The sequence below is a fragment of the Dipodomys ordii genome, unplaced genomic scaffold (assembly GCF_000151885.1).
Source record: "Dipodomys ordii isolate 6190 unplaced genomic scaffold, Dord_2.0 Scaffold61, whole genome shotgun sequence".
Classification (NCBI taxonomy): domain Eukaryota; kingdom Metazoa; phylum Chordata; class Mammalia; order Rodentia; family Heteromyidae; genus Dipodomys; species Dipodomys ordii.
Window position 1 is genome coordinate 344,042 of NW_012267277.1, and position 25,023 is coordinate 369,064.

At 37.6% G+C, this 25,023-nt stretch overlaps 1 protein-coding gene across 1 annotated transcript in view; it reads right to left on the minus strand.

The window, feature by feature from the left end:
* Eps15 (epidermal growth factor receptor pathway substrate 15) overlaps positions 1-22,584 on the minus strand; it is a 63,454-nt gene extending 40,870 nt beyond the window's left edge. The window contains exons 1-8 of the mRNA XM_013022189.1: positions 22,321-22,584; positions 16,736-16,897; positions 15,931-16,128; positions 13,720-13,923; positions 10,556-10,669; positions 10,006-10,096; positions 5,272-5,307; positions 2,996-3,132 (exon numbers count right to left, since the gene is read on the minus strand). Coding sequence (XP_012877643.1) covers positions 2,996-3,132; positions 5,272-5,307; positions 10,006-10,096; positions 10,556-10,669; positions 13,720-13,923; positions 15,931-16,128; positions 16,736-16,897; positions 22,321-22,491 — 1,113 coding nt within the window. The 5' untranslated portion in view covers positions 22,492-22,584. The remainder of the gene's footprint in view (positions 1-2,995; positions 3,133-5,271; positions 5,308-10,005; positions 10,097-10,555; positions 10,670-13,719; positions 13,924-15,930; positions 16,129-16,735; positions 16,898-22,320) is intronic.
* Positions 22,585-25,023: the final 2,439 nt, after the last annotated feature.

A 25,023-nucleotide genomic window follows, 5' to 3' on the forward strand; every position in this document is an offset into this window, starting at 1 on the left:
CCACAGTGCCACTTCCGGCTTTTTTCTGCTTATGTGGTGCGGAGGAATCGAACCCAGGGCCTCATACATGCGAGGCAAGCACTCTACCACTGAGCCAACTTCCCAGCCCCGTATAGTTCATTTTCAACATAGTGTCCCATGAATACCATTCAAATTCTTTTATTTGGGGCTGGGAAGGTGACTCAGTGGTGGAGTGCTTGCCTTGCATGCACGAGGCCCTGGGTTTGATTCTTCAGCAACACATAAACAGAAAAAGTCAGAAGTGGTGCTGTGGTTCAAGTGGTAGAGCGCTAGCCTTGAGCTGAAGGGCTCACAGACAGCGCCCAGGCCCAGAGTTCAAACCCCATGACTGACAAAAAAAAAGTTCTTTTATTTTTGCTGGTACCATAGTTTGAACTCAGAGCCCTGGCTTTGCTGGGCTTGTTCAACTGATATTCTATCACTTAAGCCATACCTCCAGCTTGGCTTTTTGCTGGTTAATTATACATGGAGTCCTGCCAAATTCTCTGCTCTGTCTGGCTTTGAACTTTGATTCTCCAGATCTCAGCCAAGGTTACAGACGTGTGCCACAAGAAACAAGCTCCAATTCACTCTTCCTAATTCAGCCATCCACTCCCTACTTCACATTATGATTTAACACCCGTTCAATGCTACTATATACTACCTAGAAAATGGAAGATAATTTGTTCAGTTTAATTTATGCCTATTACAGAGCAAAAATCAGTTGTAGTTAGTAGGAAAAGACTTGGGGATTCACATATAGAATCTGTAATAATAAGTTAATCTTTTTATGCCTCATTTATCTTAAAAGTGGGGGCAAGCTGGGCATTGGGGCTCACATTTATAATCCTAGTTACTTAGGATGCTGAGATCTGAATATACTGGCTCAAAGCTAGCCCAATTAACCAGCAGAAAGCTAAAAGTGGGGCTGTGGCTTAAGTAGAGTGCCAGCACAAGTGGTAGAGCAAAAAGCTAAGAAACAGCACATAGGCCCTTAGTTCAAGCCCCAGTACTATGATGCACACACATACACACACACAAAAGTAGGGGGAATATACAGGTGGGCATAGCTCAGTGATGTCACCACACTAGCATGTATAAAGTCCTATATTTAAGCCTCAGCACCTCAAAACTAAAAGGTAGTGAAATTATGTTTCATAAAACTATTGTACTACTAAATGATGAATGTAGAGCTTGGCACCATTCCTGGGACATAGGAGAGACTAAATAAACTATAGTCATTATTATATTGCCAACTCTTTGAGTGGAGAAGTTATGAAATGTCAGTAAGGGCAATATTTATTTTAAAAACTGAGGAGAAAAAAGTACAACAAATGGTAGAAATGTCTCAGCAGGGGAAAAGAATAGAAGGAATGTGTTAGGTTTTAATTAGGAAGTGCTAATTAGCTTGTTCTTCAAATGAAAGAAATAGAGAATGAAAGGGTAGAATAAGGTAAGAGGAGAACACTGATGATAGTCAATTTTAGAAATTTTGGCAAATGAAGCTGGGCGCTGGTGGCTCACGCCTATAATGCTAGCTACTCAGGAAGCTGAGCTCTGAGGACCAAGGTTCAGAGCCAGCCTGGGCAAAAAAGTCCATGATTCTTATCCTCAATTAACTAGCAAAAATCTGGTTGTGGCAGGGCATCAACCAAGAATACAAAGCCATGAGTTCAAGCCCTAGTACTGGCACAAAAATAAATTGGCAAGTGAATCCTCACTGCGATATAGAGTATCCAGTAGGCTGTGGAAACCAAAATATTTAGTTATAGAGATATTTTCTCTAAGTCACTGGAAAAATACTAATTGTTGCCTAAGGAAAACTACTGAATTCAGTTAAGGAAATAATTCAAGAGTATAAAAAACAAACAATTACTCTTTTTATGTAACCTATGCAACAATGATACAAGATACTATGTTCGAAATGAATTTTACAACTTTGGGGGGAGGGAAGTAGGGGATAGGGAAAGCAGGAGAAAATGAGGGAGGGGGTAGCAATGTTCAACAAGAATTATACTCATTTTCTTATTCATATAACTGCAACCCCTCTGAACATCACCTTTACAACAACAATAATAATAAAGCAATATTATTCTAAAAGCATTTTACAAGAGAAAATATTTTGCTTTGGATGTCCATCAATCAACTGCCCCTTTCTGAGTCCAGTTTATACATATGAAACTACTGCCTCAAAACCAAACCAACAGAAACTACTAAGTCACTCCTAGGCTCTGAAACTGGGTGATAGGTACATGAGGCTTGTTAAAATATTTCAGAATTCTCTATTTTGAGTTATTTTCAAACATCCATATTTTTAAAGCCTCCCAAACATTCATAACATAAAGAGTTTTTAATAGCCTCCCAAATGACATAATACTTTAGCTGTGTGAAATGGGGCACATTAATTTGGGGTCCTGATGTTCTTTTTAAAACAGAGACACTAACACCTACCTTGAAAAGTTAATGTGAAAATTAGAAATAATAAATGTAAGGTATATAGAGGTAACTGGATCATAGCATGTGAATACTAAATAGTAATTGTTGTAGCTATGTATGTACTCTAGAGAGCTTAATGTTCCTAAGTGGGGGTTTATACTTCTTTGCAAGATTAACATTCCAGAGGTACCTATAAAGTAATTTACATAACGTTTTTCAATAATAACCAAATATGGAAATTTCATTTAAGGTTGGCTTATGAACTTCCCACTGTTTATTTTTAATATGGCCATTGAGACAAAATTTGATCCCTTGAAAGATGGATTTTGTTTTTGGATACTATGTTACCCAGTTAATTCTAATGGATGATCAAAGTATGAAATACTAGTGGATAATCAGAGTATGAATTAAGAAAAACTGTGTCAGAATGAGAGAACTTTTTATATGACCCATTATACATAACCAAAAAAAAAGACTGTTTCACCATTGTGTATTCAAGAAATTCCCTTACAACACTAGTTATCCATTCAATGTAACAGCTTTTAATCCTTCTACTTACAGATGTATTACTGTTATTGTTGAGTGCACTGAAAGGGTCAGTACTTGAAGTGACAAAAGGATCAGTAGCAGATTGTTTGAAGAAGCAGTCAGATGCAAATGGATCTGAACCTTTGAAAGGATCACCACCAAATGGATCTAAGAAAATATAAAGTAGAAAGGTAAGAGATTAAAAAATCATTCATTAACTTTCCTAGCGTAAAAGCACTGCCTTAGTAAAAAGACATTTTCAACTGTATAGTAACATCTATTTCAAGTTCCTTTGTGATTTTGATTAAGAATATAGAGCCTTTTACCTACTAAACTTATACTTTTTATTAGTATATAAAATGGACTTGGGGCATGGCCTTAATACTACCAAAAAGCAAACAAACAACCTAACTCTCAATAATAATTTTAAGGTGGGCTGGGAAGGTGGCTCAGTGGTAGAGTGCTTGCCTTGCACGTATGAGGCCCTGGGTTTGATTCCTCAGTACCACATAAGCAGAAAAAAAAAGCCAAAAGTGGCGCTGTGGCTCAAGTGGTAGAGCGCTAGCCTTGAGGTGAAGAGCTGAAGTACAGCGCCCAGGCCCAGAGTTCAGGCCCCACAACCAGACCCCCCCCTCCAAAAAATTTTTTTTAAGGTATTTAAAGTAAATTCCCTTTATTCTATGCATATTATAACTGAAAACTACAACAAAAACTTCAATTTATTCCTTTCTCTCAGCTCAAAGTTAACAGCCAATATTCTTCAACAGGTTTGGAAAACAAAACTAAATGGTAAACAAGACTTACTTTGTTTTTATAAAATGATTAAAAGGGTACTTTAAAAAGCCCAATGTTTAGTAATTCTTCAAGATGGTTGCATTTTTCCCATTCACATATAAACAGGCTATATATACATAGCTCCATAGTAATGTGTATATTATGCTCATCTAAACTTTAGTCAATAAGGAGAAATTAAAAGTCAACATCACTTTTTTGGTGCTGGTGCTAGGACTTGAACTCAGGGCCTGGGCAGTATCCCTAAGCTTTTTTTGCTCAAGTCCAGTGCTCTACCACTTAAGCCACAGTTCTACTTCTAGCTTTGGTATTAATTTGAGGTAAGTCTCATGGACTTTCTTGCCCAGGCTGGCTTTGAACTGCGATCTTCAGACCTCAGCCTCCTGAGAAACTAGGATTACAGGCATAAGCCACTATTGCCTAACTACAGAATATTACTTTTAAGAAGTAAACTGGAGCCGGGCGCTGGTGGCTCACGCCTGTAATCTTAGCTACTCAGGAGGCTGAGATCTGAGGATCACAGTTCAAAGCCAGCCCGGGCAGGAGAGACCGTGAGACTCCTATCTCCAATAAACCACCAGAAAACCGGAAGTGGCGCTGTAGCTCAAGTGGTAGAGTGCTCGCCTTGAGCTGAAGGACAGCGCCCAGGCCCAGAGTTCAAGCCCCATGACCGACAAAAAAAAAAAAAAGAAGTAAACTGGGGGTTAGGAGATATAGCTCAGTGTTATAACACTTGTCTAGCATGTAAAACTCTTAAGTTCATTCTCTAGTACCACAAAAAACAAAACAGAAAACAACAACCAAAAAATGGCTGAGTACTAGTGGCCAATACCTGCAATTCTTACTACTCAGGAGGCTGAGATCTGAGGAACATAGTAAAGCCAGCCTGAGCAGGAAAGTCTGTGAAACTCTTATTTCCATTTAACCACCAAAAAGCCAAAAGTGAAACTGTGGCTCAAGTGGTAGAACTTCAGCTTTGAGCAAAGGAAGATCAAGGATAGTGCACAGGCCCTAAGTTTAAGCCACAGGACCAGTGCATGTGTATACACACATATACACCAAATAATAATAACAAAGCTAACCTTTTTTTTTGGGGGGTGGCAGTCCTGGAGCTTCAAGCTCTGGGTTTGGGCTCTGTCCCTGAGCTTCTTTTGCTCAAGGTTAGCATTCTACCACTTGAGACACAGTGCCACTTCTGCTTTTTCTGTTTATGTAGTACTGAGGAATCAAACCCAGGGCTTCATGCACGTGAGGCAAGCACTCTACCACTAAGCCACATATCCACAGCCAAAGCTAACCTTTTATTAAGCAAATTCGTAAGACTATACTACTCCCTTTAGGAAAATGCCAGGCCAAACAGCATTGTACTAAGGCTTTAGAGCAGTTTCAAAACTCAATTTTAAAACAGCTCATTTCCTGTAACTTCCTATCTTGTTACTTCTGTGTTATTATATACAGCATAAATTTATAATTAAAAGTTGAATTAAAGCTAAAATGGAACTCTTATATACTGACCAATTTTCCCAAAAGGATCATCTTTAAAAGGATCACCTGTGATAAAATAAACAGAAATTACAATTACATGATTACAATTACAATAATTACAATTACATTGTGTGGAATCATTAGTGAAACAGTAATTTTCAAACAGAAAAAGCAAGTTAGTTACAATAGCTGTATTCAAAGTAAATTATGAATATCACTCATTTTAGGAAATATTTAAGATAATAAAGAATAAAAGCTGAATTCAATACACCTCATAAAAAAGGTAAATCTAGGGCTGGGATGTAGCTCAGTGGCAAAGCACTTGCCTAGCAAGTGCAACGTCCTGGGTTCGATCCCCAGTACCAAAAAAGAAAAGACAAAAAAAATACAGTTAAAAAAAAAAACCCAAACAAACAAACAAAAAAACCAACCCTTGGGCTGGGAAGGTGGCTCAGTGGTAGAGCACTTGCCTTGCATGCTCAAGGCCCTGGGTTTGATTCCTCAGCACACATAGGCAAAAAGAAAAAAGCCGGAAGTGGCATTGTGGCTCAAGTGGTAGAGCACTATCTTTGAGCTGAAGAGCTGAGGGACAGTGCCCAGGCCCAGAGTTCAGGCCCTATGACCGGACCCAAAAAACAAAACAAAACAAAAAGGTAAATCTAATAGAATACAATTTGACAGCTATGAGGAAGACAGGAATATCAGCAAAAATTTTACTAACAAAAGCTACTCTTCATGAGAATAATGGATGGATCATCATTTTAGGAATGAAGATTTAATGAGCTTCAATGGGGAACGTCTTACAGAATTAAGTAGTTCAGAGGTAAACCATTTAATTAACAACTACCTATTAATTAATGTACATCCTGAGGCTTGAATTTAGGACCTGAGCTCTGTCCCTGAGCTTTTTTGCTCAACTCTTGCTCTCTACCACTTGAGCCACAGCTCCACTTCTGGCTTTTTTTTTTTTTTTGAGTAGATTATTGGAGATAAGAGCCTCATAAGAATTCCTGCCTGGGCTGACTTTGAAACTCAATCCTCAGGTCTAAGCTTCCTGAGTAGCTAGGATGACAGGCATAAGCCACTGGTACCTGACTTATGATTTTAGTACTAGTAGTATTTTTGCCAGTCTTGGGGCTTGAACTCAGGGCCTGGGCATTGTCTCTGAGCTTCTTTTGCTCAAGGCTAGTACTCTACCACTTGAGCTACAGAGCCACTTCTGGCCTTTTCTGTTTATGTTTATGAATGGAACCCAGGGCTTCATGCATGCTAGACAAAGCCTAGCCACTAGGCACATTCCCAGCCCAATTTTTGACAAAGGCATTAAGAACACACAATGGGAAAAGGATAGTCTTTTCAAAAATAGTACTTAGACAGTGGATTCCACTTGACAGTATATACAAAAATGAAAAATGAATTAAAGCTCTAGATATAAAAACTAAAACTACAAAACTCTCAGAAGAAAATACATGAGTAAATTTTGCTACTTTGTACTAGGTAGTAGTACATTTCTTAATATGACAACAAATACACAAGAGAACATAGATAGGTTGAACGCCATCAAAATTAGAAACTATTGTGTACAACATTAAGAACATGAGACAACATAGAATGCTAAGGATATATTTCAAATAATATATTTGGTAAGAGTGTATTTGGAACATGTAAAGAGCTTTTACAAGTTAACAAAAAAAGATAAACACTCCTATTATAAATTGGACAAAATGACTTGGGGGTGATGGTACTGAGATTGAATTTAGGGCCTGGTTCTTGCTAAGCAGGTATCCTGTCGCTTGAGCCACATCACCAGCCCCTTTTTGTATTGTTTATTTTCCAGATAGGGTCTTACTTTATGTTCAGACCAGTCTGAGCTGGTATCCTTCTACTTCTCAGTGTCTATAAGGATGACAAATGTGTCACTGTGTCAGTCATTGTCTTTCCCCAGCAACTGGGATAACAGGAGCATGCCACTGTGCCCAGACACTGGTAATGAAGTTTTTCATGATAGCCTCAAATTATGATCCTCCAAATCTCTACTTCCCAAGTATGTGGAATTACAGGTTTGAGCCACCACACCTAGCAGGGCAAAGTAATTTGATACTTAATATGATTTGAGCTTTTTTTGGTCAAGGCTAAGTGCAAGTACTCTACCACTTGTCCAAGACTCTCCTGGGTTTCACAAGTTAATTTAGGAAATAAAACATAATGCAAAAGAGCATTGACACAAGTGATATTTAATATAGTGTACACTGGCATTAATCATTTTAGTTTATTGAAGTTATATAATTTTTCAATAAGGCATAAGTAACTTAAGGGGTAAGAATCAGATTTCTGACTCTGCTATTATATATTCATTGTTTTAAAAGTTCAGAGTTGGCTTCTTTGTTTTTTGGAGACAAGCTCTAGTTCTGTAGCCCAGGCTAATCATGAACATGCAATCCTCTTTCCTCAGCCTACTAAATGTTTGGATTACATGTACATGAAACCATGTCTGAACTAGTATTAGTGTTTTTAGCAACTAATTTACTGGTTAACTTCAGAATCCAATCTCCAATTACTGCTCTATAACACGTCTTTCCTTTGGGTTTCTATTTTTTTTTGAAGATGATTTAAAACTTTTAATGTTAATTTTTTTAATTGAAAAGTTGGTGTTGGGGGTTACAGTTACCTAGGTAAGACAGTAAGTACATTTGTTTTTAATCACCATTACCTCACCCCCCTTTTTATTTTGGTCGGTTGTGGGGCTTGAACTCTGAGCCTGGGCACTGTCCCTCAGCTCTTCAGCTCAAGGCTAGTACTCTACCACTTGAGCCACAGCTCCACTTGCAGTTTTCTAGTGTTTTATAGGAGATAAGAGTTTTACGGACTTTCCTGCCCAGGCTGGCTTTGATCCTCAATCTTCAGATCTCAGCCTCCTGAGTAGCTAGGATTACAGGCATGAACCCTCTTTATTTCCCAGTTACTCCTCCCTACTCCCCCCAAGTTGTAATGTTCATATCCCACATAGTGTCAAGTGGTATCAATGTTGCCGTGGTTCACCCACTGTTCCACTGTTTCTGTGATTCCCTTTCCCTTCCACATATTGCATTGTCTATTATGCATTGTTTATTATGTCCTACTTTTAAAAATATAATTTTATTGTTTTTATTAAGGTGTTATCCAGAGAGGTTACAATTTCAATGAGTACACTTTTTTTTTTTGGTCGTTTGTGGGGCTTGAACTCAGGGCCTGGGCACTATCCCTGAGCTTTTTTTCACTCAAGGCTAGCGCCAGTACTCTACTACTTTGACAGTGCCATTTCTGGTTTTCTGGTGGTTAACTGGAGATAAGAGTCTCACAGATTTTCCTGTCCAGACCAGCTTCAAACCGCTTCTCAGATTTCAGCCTCCCAAGTAGCTAAGACTACAGGCATATACCACCAGCATCCAGCAATGAATATAATTCTTTTTGGACAATGTTATCCTCTTCTTTGCTTTCCCCGTTTCCTTCTCCCATCTCTGTCCACAAGTTGCATAGTTCATTTTTACACACACTGTCCTTTGAGTCCTATTTTTTGTTTTTGTTGTTGGACGTGGGACATGAACTCTGGGCTTGGGACCTGTCCCTTAGCATTTCAGCTCAAGGCGAGCGCTCTACCACTTAAGCCACAGTGCCACTTATGGTTTTCTAGTGGTTTATTGGAGATAAGAGTCTCACAGACTTTCCTGCCCGGGCTGGCTTTGAACCATGATCCTCAGATCTCAAACCTCCTGAGTAGCTAGGATTACAGGCATAAGCCATCGGCGCCTGGCTCTTTGGGTCCTATTTTTAAGAAGCACATACTTTTAATCATCATTACTCCATCCCTCTTTATCTCCCACTTACCCCTCCCTATCTCCCCCCAAGTTGTAATGTTCATATCCTACATAGTGTCAAGTGAGTATCAGTGTTACTGTGGTTCACCCACTGTTCTGCTGTTTCTGTGATTCCCTTTCCCTTCCACACACTGCACTGTCCATTATGCAAAACACGAGGTACTGGGGTCCTATTTTAAAAAGTATAATTTGGTATTGTTATTATTAACGTATTATACAGAGAGGTTACCATTTCAAAGTCAGGTAATGAGGATACTTTTTTTTGGGGGGTTCATAAAATATAATCAAAGAATAGTCTTAAGATTTAGTTAACTGTCAAGGATAAATATTAGCAAATTTAAGAATATAAACTCTTACTTACCTCTACATTTGTTAACAAATGTGCTATCAAAATAGAACTCCTACTTGTACTTGTACTTCTACTTGTACTTGGAAGATTAACATGATTTGTGATTTGAGGCCAGTCTAGGCAAAGAGTTTGTGAGACTCTCATCACAATCAATAAAAACATAGTGTTGTAGTGCGTGCCTATCATTCCAGCTACACAGAAGTATTAGTAGAAGGATCAGGGTCCATACTAGTCTAAGCATAACTTTTGAGAGTCTATGAAAAACAACTAAAGCATAAAAAGAAAGAGATAGGATTATGGCTCAAGGGACAGAGTGCTTACCTAGCAAGAGCAAGGCCCAAGGTCCTGAGTTCAAACCATAGCATCAGAAAAAAAAAACAAAAACAAAAACTGAAGCCATAATTCTGATAGCTTATACATTAAAAAGTCTTGTTCTTTGTCAGGAAGCTAGAGATGTAGTTTAAATGTTAGAGCACTTGCTTACCAAGTACAAGGCTCTGAGTTCTAATACCCCCACCCCACCTTTATTTTTTGCTAAACTTATATAACAAAGATACTTACTGCCAACAAAAGGATCAGACTGGAAAAAATCCAAGTTTGTATCTGCAGCTGGTTCTGTCAGTGCACTTGAGTCTACATTAAATGGATCTTCCTAAAAATAATTTTTAATTAAAAAAAAACTTTTTAGGAATCAAAGTTTTAAAATGTAACATTTAAAATTAAAATAACTCATATTCATATCATACATGTGCTTTCAAAATCAATAAAAGTTTTTGCAGTTGCTCTCAGCTCTTTTCTAGCTCTCAGCTTTTTCCTTCTCTTCTCTTTCCCAGCTGTCTTCTCTTTTCTAGCTCACTCTCTACTCTTTTCTAGCTCGTTTCTCTCTCTTTCCCAGCCTACTGAATAAACCTACCCCTTACCTGAAAAAAAATTTTTTTTTCAGTAATAAAGAATATTTAAAATAAGGGTGAAGGCATGGCTCAAACCAGTAGCGTGCCTGCCTGACAAGTGTGAGACCCTGAATTCAAACCCTATTATTGCCCCTAAAAGAACACTTAACACATTAGTGATAAGAATCTTTAAGAACCTTCAAATACAAAATTATGTTTACCTCTTTCGAATGTCCATCATCATATTCAGGACTAACTTTCTCATTAACAGTTACCGTCAGCACTTCATTTTCATCAGTCACATCAGAAGGTGGTAGTTCAGGACTACTTCTTGCCTACCCCCCAAAAAAACCATAAAAAATATATGTATATATATATATATATATACACATACACACATACATACCTACCTACACATATATGTATGTACATATAATCTACATATGTATTTATATGTGTGCTGGGATCGAACTCAGACCTTTGAGAATGCTAGGCAAGGACTTATGTATATTCTTTGTCGCTACCTGCCTGCCTGCTTGCCTACCTACCTACATATTTGACTGATGTTGGTGCTGGGGATCAAATTCAGGGCCCAGACAATCTCTCTATCACTGACCTATACTCCTAGTCTTATCTACAAAATATTAATGTAACATGGATTAACAATATTCTTTTCTTTTTTTATTGGGGAGCCTTTTTTGTTTTAGGTTATTTTTCACATAGGTACTGGCATTTTTGCCTAGGGGTGGCCTCATATAATGATCTTCCTATCTCAGTTTCTCATGAGGCTGGAATTATGCCCAGCCCAATAATATTGTTTTTGACTTGGCAGAAGAAACTGATATAAAAGAAAACAAGTTATGCAAGCAAGAAGATAAGCAGTACATAGTCACAGAATGATTTCTTCTTCTATAATCAGTCTTAGAAAAATGATGTAAGCAAGCATCAAAGCCACTTAAGCTAAAGACTGTCAGGTTATCTTTAACCACTTTCTTTTTCATCATCCCACAGCTAAAAAAAAAAAAATCAAGATTCCAAATCTTGTTCAGTTTGTCTCATCCTCTTTTTCAAAATCTTCCCTTTTTCTCCATCCTCATTATCATTTTTTTTTTAATTTACAGTATAATCATCTCAAGTCAAGAATGCGATGGTAGCCTCCCATTTGTCTTCTGGCCACTAAGATGTACCCTTCTAAACTACTCTCCCTATGGTAGTAAAACAATAGATTTAGGATATAAATCTTGTAGTGCTTCTGGTTAAATGTTATTCAAGGGTTTTTCACTGTTCTCTTGATTTAGATCACTGGATAAAAAGGCTTAAAAATTAGGGAAATTTATTTTACCCTTATATGTTTGAAGGATAATCTAGTAATCCTCTTGTTTTTCTTTTTTGTTTTTTTTTGGTTGGTCATGGGGCTTGAACTCTGGGTCTGAGCACTGTCCCTCAGCAATTCAGCTCAAAGATAGCACTCTATCACTTGAGCTACAGTGCCAATTCTGGTTTTCTAGTGGTTTTTATTGGAGATAAGAGTTTCACAGACTTTCCTGTCAGGACTGGCTTTGAACCGTGATCCTCAAATCTCAGCCTCCTGAGAAGCTAGGATTACAGGCATGAGCCACCCGACAGGATTGTGAGTTCTAGACCAGCTATCCAAAACAACGAAAACATAAAAAATAAGCAACATGATTAAAAATGTGAGAAATATATAGAGATATATTAGGAAGGTTGGTAGTCTAAATGAGTTTTGACCTAAATCTAAGCAGGTAAATTGATGGGATGACAATTTGGGGAGCTATTAAGGATACAAAATTGTATAGACTTCTATAAATTTAAATTTGGCAGTCATAGATATACTGTTCTGTATTCTTTCAAACAAAAAGAGGATTATAGCCAGGTGGCTCATGCCTGTAATCCTAGCTTCTCAGGAGGCTGAGATTTGAGGATCACAGTTCAAAGCCAGTCCTGACAGGAAAGTCTGTGAAACTCTTATCTCCAATAAAACCCACCAGAAAACCAGAAGTGGCACTGTAGCTCAAGTGATAGAGTGCTATCCTTGAGCTGAAGAGCTGAGGGACAGTGCTCAGACCCAGAGTTCAAGCCCCATGACCAACCAAAAAAAAAAAAAAGAAAGAAAAACAAAGAGGATTACTGGATTACCCTTCAAACATATAAGGGTAAAATAAATTTTCCTACTTCTTTTTTTTTTGGGGGGGGGGTCCGGTCATGGGGCCAGAACTCTGGGCCTGTCCCTCAGCTCTTCAGCTCTAGGCTAGCGCTCTACCACTTAAGCCACAGTGCCACTTCCAGCTTTTTTCTTTTTGCTTATGTGGTGCTGAGGAATCGAACCCAGGGCCTCAGGCATGCAAGGCAAGCACTCTACCACTGAGCCACCTTCCCAGCCCCAAATTTCCCTAATTCTTAAGCCTTTTTATCCAGTAATCTAAATCAAGAGAACAGTAAAAAACCCTTGAATAACTTTTAACCAGAAGCACTATGACAAGATTTATATCCTAAATCTATTACTACCATAGGGAGAGTAGTTTGGAAGGGTACATCTTAGTGCCAGAAGACAAATGGGAGGCTACTATCGCATTCTTGACATGAGATGATTATACTGTAAATAAAAAGAAGTACTTGTGGGGCTGGGAAGGTGGCTCAGTGGTGGAGCGCTTGCCTTGCATGCCTGAGGCCCTGGGTTCGATTCCTCAGCACATAAGCAAAAAGAAAAAAGCCAGAAGTGGCGCTGTGGCTCAAGTGGTAGAGCGCTAGCCTTGAGCTGAAGAGCTGAGGGACAGCACCCAGGCCCAGAGTTCAGGCCCCACAACTGGACCCCCACCTCCAAAAAAAGAAGTACTTTGTGTGTGTTTTTTAAAACAATCATGCCCAACAGAAGTACTGTTGTTTTTTTTAAACTTGTCCTATTAAAAAACACACCAGTAGCCAGGTGCTGGTGGCTAATGCCTATAATCCTAGCTACTCAGGAGACTGAGACCTAAGGATCACAGTTCAAAGCCAGGCCAGAAAGCAAAGTCCATGAGACTATCTCCAATTAACCACCAGAAAATCAGAAGTGGCGCTGTGGCTCAAGTGGTAGAGCACTCCCCTTGAGCTGAAGAGCTCAGGGACAGCACCCAGTCCCAGAGTTCAAGCGACCAATAAACAAAAACAAAACTAAACAAAAACACTAGTTAAAATTACATGCAATACTAGTTAAAGCCATTAAAATTACTGAATTAGGACTCATTGTTGTGCAAAAAGAAATGATTATTATCTTCAAATGAGTCACGAGAGCATTTATATTGTATATGATGCCAATAAATCTCTGCTCAGCATCAATCTTTTGTCCTACAGTGAATGGTGAAGGTTATGGAACAACTTGACTCACTGGAGACTCCTGGTGTATGGGCTCAGACTCTAGGGTGCTCTGGCCTTCAGCATGTTCATTAAGGTTGGCTGTTTCACTGCTGCTGGTGCTGAGGCTACAATAATCTGTAGCACCATTTACAAGAATGCTGTGTGGGCTACTGCAACAATTTGATTGATTATTAGGATTTTCCAGATCTTTCATTTCCATCAGTCTCATTTGCATCTGTCAATAGAAAGTAGAAACAGAAATAGAGTTTATTGCTAGAAATATATTTAACATAAAAATAGCTACAACCCTAGACTTGGGTAAATGGTAAACTTGTTTCTTGCCAGAAGAATCCTCTGGGAATGCAGCATGACTTTAAAAAAGAGGTTCAGTAAACTCTACCAATAAGTTCTCTTGAAATTCTAGTATAATGTATTTGTTTTTGCAAATCTTCTGAAACCTCCAAGAAATTTGATTCAGATGTCTAGGTTAGTGGAGGGAATGATAGCAAAATAAAAAGAAAGGAGAGTCTGTGATTAAGTTTTAAGAGAGATTCAGAAGCCAAAGGAAAACAGAAAAGGCTATGGAATCAGCTATATTCCTGTTGGGAAAGGGAGTCAAGACAAGGGTAAAAACAAATTAGTATCCTAGCTCTGGCACTATTAACCCTCAAAAAACCAACAGCTAGGTGTGGTGGTGCACAACTGATGTGGAATAATCTCAGCATTCAGGACTTTGAGGCAAGATGATCAAGAGTTCAAATCGCCTAGGGACTACATAGCAAAATTATCTGAAGAAAAAAATATCAAAACAAATCAAAAGCAATAATATGAAAAATATTATGTACTGTTTGGCTTAATCTATATGCAAAATCCAAAAACAATTAATCTATGGAGGCATAAAGCAGATTATTAATTACCAGGCTGAAGACCCTCCTCCAAACATAACTAAAGCAGAAAGGGCTGGGGTATGACTCACGTGGTAGATAACCTGCCTAGCAAGTATGAGGCCCCAAGTTCAAAACCCCAGTGAAAGGAAGAAAGGAAGAAAGGGAAGGAAGGAAGGAAGGAAGGAAGATGAGGAAGGAAGGAAGTAAAGAAGGAAGGAAGGAAGGGAGGAAGGGAGGGAGGAAACAAGGAAGGAGGGAGCGAGGAAGGAAGGGAGGGAGGGAGGGAGGGAGGAGAAAACTACCTTGAAGAATATCATATTCACTCATCTGGTAGCATTCCTACAACGATAACTATTTTGTGTTATCTAAATATTGAAGACCTATACTGGAAAAAGAAACATGCTAAATGATAATGTAAAAAACCAGCCAGGCAAATACACAAAAGCAAACCAAAAAAAAACATGTATCAACTTTTATTTTAAAAATGGGGCTAAGAAGCTAATTCTTATATTACTATAACAGAAGGACAGAGAAATAAGACTTTAAGCCATGTCTTGCAAGATAAACAAGTTGTCACCTGCCAGATAAGATGGAGAGAGGAAACATGAAAGAATTCATTATATACAATAACTGAGAACCCCAAATGAGTTTTAGAAGACATATTTTAGAAACTCTTGAAAAGGTTATATAATCAATGACAAATAAACTTCCTTTGCTTCAGTTTGTTCAAATTCACAACGAAAGAAATGGACTATATGAAATCTATGCTCTTATGTAAACATCTCATTTTGATTCTCTATTCTCTATGTAGAAAAGCCTAGACACAAACAAGTAAAGGATCTATATATGGAATCAAACACAATACTCCATATTTACATAATTAAAATAATAAAGATTTCTATACAAGCAAAATTGATTTTAAAGTTAGAATAAGAGTAGATTATTATTTATAAAAGTAAGTGACACTTATCAAGCATTTATGTACCAAATCTTTTCTATAACATTTCATAGGTTTTTGCCCCATTTATCCTCACAACATTCCTAAGACACAGGGGGCACTCCATTTTAAGCATGAAGAATCTGACATTGAGATGATTCACCTAGTAAATGGCATACCCAGCATCTAAACCTAGAGCACTCAACTAAAACCCACACTATTATCTACTACTCCAGTGATCAATGATCAACAGAAGTACAAAATAAGTGACAATTTTAATGAATCTGGCTAAAAGAAATCTAGTTGTATAAAAGAACTAAAAATTAAATCATAAATGAAATAGATAAAGGAGTAGGAAGCACTATTGTCTAGCAGGCTAGCTGAGAGTCCATTTCAGCACACTCTTTGCTTCACTTACTGAACTGATTTCCTGTTGTGAATCATGTAGGTGCTGCTGAAGAGGTTCCAGCTGAGCCTTCCCTGACTCCACACTCTCCTCTAATTCTGCTGTTTCTTGTTGCAGGCGGCTCAGCTCTTCTCTAGCTTTGGCCAGTTCTTCTTCATAAGTAGAGATCTGTGATTCTTGACTAGTTATTTCAGCTTTCAGAGAAGAGATCTGAACATGGGGGTAAATGAAAAGAAAGGATAAGGAAAACATCACCAAAATGTTAATTTAGTTTACTATTTTAGTATTTTTCTGATGAATTATTTTTGGTCATAAAAGATAACCATGAGGAAGGCAGGAGTATATAGTTGAAGGATAGTTGACAAAAAAAGAAAAAAAAAAAGGCAGGCACTGATGTCTCAAGCCTATGATCCAGCTACTTAGGAGTCTGAGATCTGAAGATCAAGGTTCAAAGCCAGCTCAGGAACACAAATTCAAGAGACTCTTACTGTCCAATGATCAGCAAAAAGCTGGAAGTAAAGTTCTGGCTCAAGTAATAGAGTGGCAGTTGTAAATGAAAAAGCTGAGGGGGAACTAGAGGCCCTGAGGTCAAACCCCAATAATGGTATATACACCAAAATATTTCTGGAAATGTTTTCTAAAATATTTTCTAAAATAGTGTCTTTCTATTTCCATTAAAGAGAACTTGTAATGTCTGATGAGCATTATGCCTCTAATGTGCCAAATGCTAATAACTAGACTGCCACATAACAATAGAGAATATATTTTCATCTTAAGTGAGGAAAATCAAAGAAGATATACAATAAACAGATTTTACCAGCTGGGCCTCCTCTGCACATTTCTTTCTGACTTCCTTGAGTTGTTCCTCCAGCTGGGCTTTCTGTTCATCTAGTTCTTCAAGGAGTTCCTGTACTTGCTGCTTCTGGGCCTGTAATTTTTGCAGATTAACATTTTCCCTCTGAACTTCATCTTGAAGATCCTGAAATACAACAAAATCAATATATTTATTGTCATTGGGGGCAAGGAAAGGGTAATTTTTCTCTTTTTGGTCATGGGGCTTGAACTCAGGGCCTGGGCATTGTCTGAGATTTTTTTCTTCAAGGCTACTGCTCTACCACTTGAACCATAGCTCCACTTCTGGGTTTTTGTGGTTTAATAAGAGTCTCATGGACTTTCTTGCCTGGGCTGGCTTTGAATTGTGATCCTAAGATGTCAGCCTCCTGATTAGCTAGGATTACAGGTGTAAGGCACCAGTTCCCAGCTAAAGTGAGGGTTATTTTTAAGTGTATCTTAAGAGAAAAAGTCTTGCATTGAATATATCATTTTGGTAGAATACAACACTCATAGCTTTATGTGATCTTCATTTAATACCTCTTCCAGATTTAGATACTCAATTTGTTTACTAAACTCTGTAGGGGATGTCTGACGGTCTTCTCTGATGAAAATAGAACTCCGGCCATTTCTGTCTACATCTGTTTTAACCTCAATCTTCCTCTTCTTAGTTTCTCTGCTCAAAAAAAAAATAGCATCCTCTTGAACTCTTCCTCTCACATTTCATATTAAATCTGCCAGCAAATCTGATATTACTTCCTTCAAGAGATATTAAAAAATGGGCCATGTCTTTTTTTCAATGCTAGTACAAGTTACTTTCATATTGTCTCCTGGACTGCTGCCTTTCAACTAGGAAAACTGTTTCCACTCACACCACCTTTCGATGTGTTTTTAGCATCTTGAAAACTATTTATAATCTATGTCAAATATCTTACATTCTCACTTGTACACAGGAATGAAAACAGTGGTCTCACAGAAATAGAACACAGAAGCGATTACCAATCTAGAAGATGTGGGAAGGAAGGGAGGCCTGGGGAGAAAACAGACAATGTGGTACAGCTGGATAAGATAAATACCTGCTAATTTACTCTGTAACATAATAGAAGTATGCCTAACAACAACTACCTGAATGATTAAAAATTAATGGAGGGAACTCTGCTTGTTCTCAACATGAAGAAATAATATATCAGAGCTAAAAAATATATTTGCCCTAATTTGATCACTGAACATTGTATTTCACACTGTACCCAATAAATATGTATAATTATGATGTATGTAGAAGTAGGAATTGAACTTCAGGCTGTAAGCATGTTAGGCAAGTACTCCACTATTTGAGTTATACTTCCAGCTGAAAATATGTTTAAAAATAAAGCGAAGCCAGGCACTGGTGGTTCACGCCTATAATCCTAGCTACTCAGGAGGCTGAGATCTGAAGATCACAGTTCAAAGCCAGCTCGGGCAGAAAAGTCCATGAGAGTCTTATCACCAATAAACCACTGGAAAACCAGAAGTAGCGAAACAAGCAAAAACATCTATATCCAAGTATATCAACTTCTTTGCTCAACACCTTGCATGGACTCTCCATCTCATAAAGACCCAAAGTCCATTACTCTCAAGAATGGTACATTAGTACCACTATGGATACAAAAGAGATGTCAATTGATTACACATATAAGAATTATTAAGGAAATAGGGCTTAATTCTCTTTAGGATCCTTATGTGGGAAAACAGAACCGATTAATAACTATAAGTTATCCCTGTAGAAGGTAAGTAAAGATATCAAACAAGGTGAAACAAAGCTTTCCAATATGGTATCTTTTTAATAACATATTATTCAAATGTCCCAATAATCATTCATCAAATAAGAATCTAGGAATATTAGAAGAAAAATAGGGCTGGGAAGGTGGCTCAGTGGTAGAGCGCTTGCCTTGTATGCCTGAGGCCCTGGGTTCGATTCCTCAGCACCACATAAGCAAAAAAAAAAAAGCCGGAAGTGGCACTGTGGCTCAAGTGGAGAGCGCTAGCCTTGAGCTGAAGAGCTGAGGGACAGCGCCCAGGCCCAGAGTTCAGGCCCCATGACCGGACCCCCCCCCCAAAAAAAGAAAAACAACAGGTCTCTGAATTGCTGCATGAATTATACAAGAAAAAACATCTTCATAGTGGTGAACTGTTGAAACAGCTACAAATGTGTTATATAAGTGCTAGGCTCTTAATGCATTCGTAATTCATGTGACACATCTATGAAGAAGGTAATATTTCTACTCACATATTACAGGTGAGAAAACTAAGGCACAGATGGGCAATAAGTTGTCCAAAGTTATAAATTAGCAAGTAATGGATTCAAACTAGGTTCTAACTCCAGAGTTTGGGCCCTTAACTACCATACTATATACTGTTGACTGAATGTATTATATACAAGTATCACTATTTTTCAAATATACATAGGTTCTTTTGTGATTACACAAAAATAGAAAACTATAAATTTAATGTAGTTAAATTACTTAAGAGTCACAAACATAGGGAGAACTGAATTAAAGTCTCCCTGATACAAAATTGTTTTTTAAGCTTCTATGAAAACTGGGGGGCAGGGGGCGGTGAGGGGAGAAATTCACCATAAGGGTGAATCCTTAAATACTTGTTGAGTACTCAGAAGAAAAATTGTGTAGCAAGATTGTACACAGGCACTTTAAGGCAGGTCAGAATGTGGATCTGCCTTTCTCTTCTTAGAATAAAAAGCCCAAACCATAAACATTTGAGACAAAATGGCCATCCACAACTTTTTCTCTTTGTAACTGAATCATGTTGGGCCTAATTTTTCTGTAGAGCTTGATAAACTAGTAGTGCACCTCATAAAAGCTACCAATCATCATTTCATGAAATAAAATGATGTCATTTTCAGAAAAAAAAAAATCTTGGGCTGGGAAAGTGGCTCGGTGGTAGAGTGTTTGCCTTGCATGCCTGAGGCCCTGGGTTCGATTCCTCAGCACCACATAAGCAAAAAGAAAAAAGCCAGAAGTGGCGCTGTGGCTCAAGTGGTAGAGTGCTAGCCTTGAGCTGAAGAGCTGAGGGACAGTACCCAGGCCCAGAGTTCAGACCCCAGGACTGACTGCAGCCCCCCCACCCCCCAAAAAAATCTTGAACTGAATTTTCAAGATGTGAGTTCATGGGAATACACACAAAAGATGAGGTTAGAAATTATGAAAGGAAGTAGATGTTTTATTTTAACTGAATTAGAAAGACTATAAATACAAAGTAAAAATCTCAGCTAGGGGTATATCTCAGTGGTAAAGCATGTGCTTAACATGCACCAAGTCCTGGGTTCATTTATTCCTTAGCACCAAAACAAAATAAAGCCCACAAAAAAACAAAAACAAAAAAAACCCGTAAGTCTTCTTGGTTTGGAAAGCTTTTGTGCTTGAGATATAAGCTCATATAGTCACTGTATGTGATTTTTATTAATATGAAGAAAAACAAGAAAACTCAGATTAAGCAGGTTAAGCAGATACTGATACTCACTGATAGGCCAAAATGTCTTTACTTCTAGTCCCTAGTGCCTTCATTTTGGCATTCTCATTAGCACCTCTACTAGAAAGTATAGTTACATCCAGCTTTGGTGGCTCACACCTGTGATCCTGGGTAGTCAGAAGGCTCAGATTGGGAGGGTCATGGTTAGAAGGCAGCCTAGGCAGAAAATTCCATGAATTCTATCTCCAAAATAACCAGCAAAAAATCAGGACTGGAGGCATGGCTCAAGTGAAACAATGCCAGCCAAGCAAGCAAGCAAGCCAAACAAGCACAAAGCCCCAAGATCAAACCTCAGTGGTGCCAAGAAAGAAAAAGGGGAGAAAACGTAGTCATAAGGAAGCAGGGAGGTATAGTTTCGTTGATCTGCTAATAGGTGTAATAAACTGCTTTCAATAGTTTTGACTTCCCATGTCAATCACACATTTTAGATTCCACAAAATTTAAGGTACCTTACTATCACAGCTAAGTAAGAACAAATAAATCACTGAGAAATACTGACAACAAAGCTTACATAAGAAACCAAATGTTCAAGGATAACCCACTTAACCTGAAAACAACAATACAAATCTTTCAGTGCTCTTCTATATTGGCTATTTACATCTCCACTTTAAAAGATGCAGCAGAGAAAAACTAACAGGCAAATGTACTCAAAAAAAACAATCTATCACAAGAACATATGTACTTTAAAATAGCAACTGGCTAAATTTAGATGCAGTTCAAGATTATCTATCAGTGACTCTACTTATTTCTTCCAGATTGAAAAACTTTTGTAGATTTTTGTCTTCTTTTTCAAATTATTTCCAGCAATGACTGCCTAAAGTCAATGACTGTTTTACAATTCTTATGAAGGTTTAAAACTACACAAAAACAATGTAATTAAGTAAGTAACCCTCCCACACCTAATCTCATTGCCAGAAAGAGAAAATATATTGGAAATGATTTCTTGTTTTTTCACATCACTTTTAGGAAAATTCCAGTAAATAAATGCAATCATCTGGACACAGAATCAACTACCAAGAAGAAGCCTCACTGGCTTTTTCCTGAATCCTTCAGTAAATCATTCTCCTCACCCTATACTGGATGTACTACATCAAAGCAAAACAATGGGTCTAACAATTTAAGGCTGTTACATTTTTTAAACTACCAGAGAACCCAATATACAAGTTACATATTAAAGGTAGATACCTATCCATGAGCTTTTATTAGCAACTGCCACCAGTGCTTTTACATCCAATTTCCTTTATGTGCTAGAACAGCATTCAGGAAATGGTATGCCAATAACATGGCCCACATGTATTACTTACCTCTCTAAATAAAAGACTGTCCAATTTTCTATGTTTTTATAATGTTTGAAACACCTATTTTTTCTTATTTCCCAAATAGAGAAAGGTGTTATTTTTTTTACTTGTGAAAGGCAACTATATAATACAGTACTTAATAAAATTGAATTAAATTCTTTATTAGCATACATTGGTTGTACAAGGGAGGGTTTCAATATGACACTTCCACACATGTATACAATGTCTTCCAATTGAATAAAACCTCTTTACACCAAAGTTTGAGATATTCTGGGTACTAAGCAATTCATAAAACGTTATTTTAAATTGTTCTGTATCTCCTACCATACCAGTATTATGAGAAACAGTCTGAAAATACTAGGTCTCATAAAAATATTTGACATGCATGAAAAAGCAATTTGGTTTTTCATGATAATGATCATATGATCTCAGTTATTTAATTTTAGTGGTATAATAATATGCACATTAAGTTATTCAAAGTTACCTTTAATGATATACTATACAGGTAAATATTAAAATAGCTTCAAAACTTAAAATCCACATTGTAAAATACTGCTTTCTCATTGCAGTAAAATTTTTAAAGGCCAGAAATCAAAGCAAGAATATTCATTTTCCAAAAGATAAACATTATATCATACAAACATTAGGTATTGCCTGGACCTAACACCATATCAATCAAGTAGTAAATATATTTAAAATGAATATTCCTAAGTCAGAAAAAGGATAGTATATTTTGTAGTACACTCACCTGAACCTCACTTGTCCTCTGCTTAATAGTATCTTCTTTTTCTTTAAGGTCCTGTTCCACATTATTCTTTTCCCTAGAAGACCAGCAAACAATGCAGGAATATTTGAGAACATCAGCTACAGCTGGTATCGTTATCCATCCTCCTAATCCTGAATCGCTTTTTAAATACATGGTAAAACATTCAATTTTTAAATGAAGGGCAGATTTTTCTACCCTCTTTCAATTATTTATGGAACAGAAATCAATATAAGCTCTGTTTATAAAAAAAAATCGCTTCCTCACTAAAATGTGGTGAAAAGAGAATAGATTAAAAAAGGAAGAAGAGAAAAATAATCAATGAAACGGTCTGGTTTCACTGATCTCACTGTTGCTATGGAAATATCGTCCAATGAAAACTGCTGCTGAAGAGAAGGAGGAGTTGCATCAGCTCTATGAGCTTAACCCTTAAGAATCACTGCCAAATTAAATGAAAATGGCTAATAGAAACAGTGATCAATATTAAGGAAAAACATTTTCTAAACTGTTAATTTTCCCTCAAATCACCAATGTGTACTAATTTTGAAATGTAACCACATAGAGGAAATGGAAAAATTGTTAAAATGCAAGTAATTTGCTCTATAAAATATCAATCTTCTCAAAAAAGCTATTTTGAGAACACCTATCAAACTCAATTGATCAAATATAGGCAAGGCATATAATGTAAAAAAAAAAACCCACAATACCATTTATCTCATTAAATCGAACACACTACATTCTATTTTTAACCATGAAACATCATCTAAATTCTTATATGTTTTGATCATGCTATGAATGAATCTCAAATAACTTTGGATTCAGAACTGTAAAAGAAAGCTATTGCATTTGATATAACAAATTTAACAGTCCATGTTTACCAACATCAATTTTCCCCATCCCCCACAGCTCTTTTTCCTTTTCTACAGAATAAAAGAAAAAGCCCACAGAATTCTTCCACAAAACACTTTCAGGGTAGTAGAGGTATGGAAAGGTAAAAGATGGCAAAATGGAGAAAAGAGCATAGCATTTAATCAGTCCTTCAGATTAGCATGGCAGTTCACTACTATATTTCAATTTTTATCCTAGATATAACCTAATGTAAGCTTGGGCTCCATTTAGCTCTAGCAAAAAGGAAAGTGAAAAATTATACCGGAAGAGATACTTAAGGGACAAACTGATGTTTCATTATATTTCTCACTTTTTTGAAGTTAGATTTTAAGTGCAGACAAAACCAACTGTTTGGATATATAGGCAAAATGATCTTAAGATTTGTATGGAAGAAAACACAAAAACAAAGCAATTTGTCTAATGTTACTTTTCAACACCTGAGATGGCCAAGAAGCTCACTAACCGTTTGTCAGATGGATGGCAATGTGGGTCCCGATGTTGTGGAGATTTTAAACAGTTTCTTACCATGCGAATCATTGTTGCAGCCAGTTCTTCTCATCTCACAAAGTACTTGTTATGCAAAGGCCATCTCCCCACCTCCAACCCTTATCCAATTAAGCAAAATAGAAAAACATAGGGGGAAAATCTGAAAATACCACACAAATTCTGCAAGCTCAATCTTGGAAGTGTTTCCTTTCCTCTTTATGTGAGCAGATGAGTGTTTTCAGTCCTGCTGCAGTATGTCAGAAATAAGTCACATGAAAATCTAGTCCCCTCCCCCTACCCCAAATCCTCATGGGCACTCCTCATAAGGTCAGTACCACTTCAGCTTGGTTTGAGACAGATAATAACAAAAATAGAAAACATTACAAAGTATCATAGATCAGCACAGTACACACTGAGCTGTTCTTTTAACTCCTGTTACTGATAGTGCCTGCTCAAATTAAATGTGTATGTAGGGAAAATAGGACTGCTCTTAAGTGAGCTTACTTAAAAGTAGACAAGACAGAAGAATGCAAAGCAAAGGGAGGAAATTCACTAGGTGAAAAAAAGCAAACAGTTCACATAGGACTCTGAGCTATAATCAGCACAGTCCTTGTTTGAGTAAAATAAAGGAAACCTGAAGAGTACCAGTTTGTTTTTTTGTTTTTGTTTTTTTGGTCGGTTGTGGGGCTTGAACTCTGGGTCTGGGCGTTGTCCCTCAGCTCTTCAGCTCAAGGCTAGCACTCTACCACTTGAGCCACAGCACCACTTCTGGCTTCTTCTGCTTATGTGGTGCCGAGGAACCGAACCCAGGGCCTCATGCATGCAAGGCAAGCACTCTACCACTGAGCCAACTTCCCAGCCTTTTTTTAAGGCATTTATTGATTGATTGATTGATTGATTTGTGTCGGTTGTAAGGCTTGAATTCTGGGCCTGGGTGCTGTCCCTGAGATCTTCAGCTCAAGGCTAGTACTCTATCACTTGAGCCACAGTGCCACTTCCCAATGTCTGTTTATAATTTAAAGTGTATAGGGTGGAGAAATAGTGAAGAGGTCTTCAAACATACCCTGAGGACCACTATCAATTAAATAAAATACTGGAATCTGAGGACACTTAATTCTTCATAGTATAGAAACCAATTAAATTTAAATTTTTTTAATTTTTTTAAATTTATATTCCAGACGTGGGGCCTGAACTCTGGGCCTGGGCGCTGTCCCTCAGTTCTTCAGCTCAAGGCTAGCGCTCTACCACTTGAGCCACAGCGCCACTTCCAGCTTTTTTTCTTTTTGCTTATGTGGTGCTGAGGAATCGAACCCA